At 41.1% G+C, this 2,982-nt stretch overlaps 1 protein-coding gene across 1 annotated transcript; it reads right to left on the bottom strand.

The window, feature by feature from the left end:
- Nucleotides 1-36: 36 nt before the first annotated feature.
- Nucleotides 37-1,295, bottom strand: LOC109222690 (the record flags this gene model as incomplete). The annotated part of the gene is made up of 2 exons (XM_019387014.1): nt 947-1,295; nt 37-882 (listed from the first exon to the last, which is right to left on the bottom strand). Coding segments are annotated over exons 1-2 (1,195 nt in total), but the record flags the coding sequence as incomplete, so codon positions are not given.
- Nucleotides 1,296-2,982: the final 1,687 nt, after the last annotated feature.

Genomic DNA, 2,982 nt, shown 5'->3' with positions numbered 1-2,982 from the left:
TCTTAGGAATCAATGCTACATAGGTAGCATTCATACTCTTCTCAAATATTTCCTGCTCATAGAAGTTCTGGACTGCTGCTACAACATCCTTTTTTACCACTACCCAGCATTTGTTAAAAAAAGCCATTGAAAAACCATCTGGTCCTGGTGCTTTATCCCCTGCACATGCCTTAACACTGTCCCATATTTCCTGTTCTCCAAATGGGCTTTGTAGCATTAGGTTGTCCTCCTCTGTAATCATTTGATGGATGCTATTGGGCCCTGTTGGTCTCCATTCTTCTTCCTCTGTGTACAGCTTCTTATAGTATCTGATAACCTCCCTTTTGATGTCTTCTGGAGCCTGTAAAGACTCCCCTTCTACCACCAGTTGATCTATATTATTGTATCTTCTATGAGCATTAGCTGTTCTGTGAAAGAACTTGGTGTTCTTGTCTCCCTCTTTTAGCCATAAAGCCCTGGACCTCTGCCTCCATTCTACTTCTTCATTACTAGCAATCTCGTCAAACTCCAGTGATAATGAGTTCTTTGAGAGGATTTCTTCTTCAGTCAGGCTCCTTTGATCATGAATTCCTTCAATCTCTGCAAGTTGACTGAGAACACTTGCCTTCTGCAAAGCTAGGTTGCCTTGCAAGGTTCTGCTCCATTCTTTGAGCTTGGTCTTCAAAGCTTGGAGTTTAGAGACCAGTATAAAGTCTGGTCTCCCTTCATAAAAAAAGGAATTCCACCATTCTTCAATTCTTTCTTTAAATCCCTCAGCCTGTAACCACCAATTTTCAAACTTAAAGTATGATTTGACTGGTTCCCATCTTCCACATTTGAGCATCAATGGAAAATGATCTGATTTCTCCCTTTGCAACCTCTGCTGTTTGATGCTTCTGAACTCTTCATTCCAATCAGTAGAAATTAAGAATCTATCCAGTCTAGCTGCAATACACTGTCCTTATACCCCCTTTCTTCCCAAGTGTACTCCCCCCTGCTAGCTGCATATCTACCAACTCCATATCTTCAATGAAATTTGAGAAATCCATCATTCCTCTTGAGATTCTGGAACAATTTTTTTTTTCCGAAGGATATCTCACATTGTTAAAATCCTCACACACCACCCATGGACCAGAAAAGAGGCCCCTTACCCCTGCCAACTCCCACCACACTTCTTCCCTATCCCTTCTATCATTGGGAGCATATACAGCTGATAGATGCCATATATAGTCCTGAGTCTTGCCAAGAAATTTACAAGTAATAGAATGAGCACCCACCCCACATACTTCCCCCTCCCAAGCTCTACCATCCCACATTATTAAAATTCCCCCTCTAGTTCCACTGGCCTCCAATTGAGTATATTTCACCCACCTGTGATCCCAAAGTTCTCTAACAATCCCCCTGATATCCCCTTGAATTTTAGATTCTTGAAGACAAACTATATCTGCTTTCCATTCTAGTAGTAGGCTTTTGATAACTTTCCTTTTCCTTGCCCTATTCAGCCCCCTTACATTCCATGACAATATGTTTACTAACATTAACTCTGATTGATAATGACTCCCCCCCTACTTCTTGTCCCATTACTCTTAAAATTGCTTCCTAACTCTAGTCCTTTTAATTCTTTGATCCCCTTTTTCTTTGGTGTAGCATGTAACTTGTTTTGAATTTCTCTTTATTTTATATAAGCCCTTTCTTTGAGGAATTTTTGATTCCCTGATGATGCTTCTTTGCCTGTATTTACTTGTCTTCTGCTGTCAATTTTCATGAACAATTCCAAAGCTTCTCTTTCACAGCCATTAAAGTCTACCCCAAATTCTTTACTAAGCTTTATAATGTTCTGGTGCACCCAAATAGATGCTTCAAACTCTAGGTCTTCTTCAGGTTCTAAAGATCGTTGGTTTAGAGGCACTGCCACTTCTATTGCCCATGCATCTCCTCTATATGTTTCTGCTTCTTGTATCTGCATGTTGCTGTTCTTGCTTGTTTCTACTGTTGTTCCTTCATTCTCTGCTTCTGTTACTGTTTCATTAACCTCGAGCAGCACCATCTGTTTTGTTCCTTCCTTCTCGTCTTCCATTCCCTTTGCTTGCTCTCCTTCTTCTGTTGCTTCATTGTTGCTTTTGTCTCTTAAATTCTCGACCAGTACTAGTATGTTATTCTCCTTCAAAGGCTCGAACTGGATGGCTTTTAATTCTTCATGGAAGGGATCATATCTGGCCTAACTGTGGCCTTATTAAAGGCCTTTTCTTCAGAAATTTTTTGGGCCAAAAAATCTGGGCCCATTCTCTTTTTTGGGCCTTGTTATAAGGTTTTAAAAACTCATGTGACATGTCACGTGAGGTACTAGGTTTAGACCAAGTATCCTCATATCCTGTCATTACTGTATTACCTCGAGCCCCTCCCACTGTGCTTTTGTTACACTCTATTACCCGCTGATGTTTTACCCACTGGTTCAAACTGTTATCTTCTCCATTCTTACCAGTGATGGACCTCGCCGACAATTCACACCAGATCTGCATTTCAAAGACCATACCTTCAGATTCCACCTTCACGGTTTTAGGAGTTGAAGAACCATCTCCATGGACCTTTAATCTTGCCCATTTCAGATGGTTTTTTAATTCCGTTTCCTCCTCTGTTTCAATCCAACCACCACATACATCTCCAATTTCTTTGAACACTGTTTGAGACCACAGATGAAGAGGAAGCCCCACTATCCTTATCCATGTGTGCTTTATTTTTGTCAGGGCCGGGCTTGTTCCCACCATTGGAGACCACCATTGAAGCTTCACTTTAAGCTTCTTCCAGAACCATTCTATTTTCAGAACTTGGTCGGCTGTAGCTTTCGATGAGAATTCAAAGAGGAATCTGTGCTTGTCCATCTCATAAATGTTGATTTCCTTTGTTTGCTTCCAAGAGTATGAAGCCCATTTTCGAACCTCCGATAAAGTCACTATTTCTGGGCTATCTTCCGGGAAGAACCCTACCAAGCACCTACCCAGCAGC

Source organism: Nicotiana attenuata, unplaced genomic scaffold (assembly GCF_001879085.1).
Source record: "Nicotiana attenuata strain UT unplaced genomic scaffold, NIATTr2, whole genome shotgun sequence".
Classification (NCBI taxonomy): domain Eukaryota; kingdom Viridiplantae; phylum Streptophyta; class Magnoliopsida; order Solanales; family Solanaceae; genus Nicotiana; species Nicotiana attenuata.
Note: the sequence above shows the minus strand (reverse complement) of the source record. Positions and strands in the feature narration are given on the sequence as shown.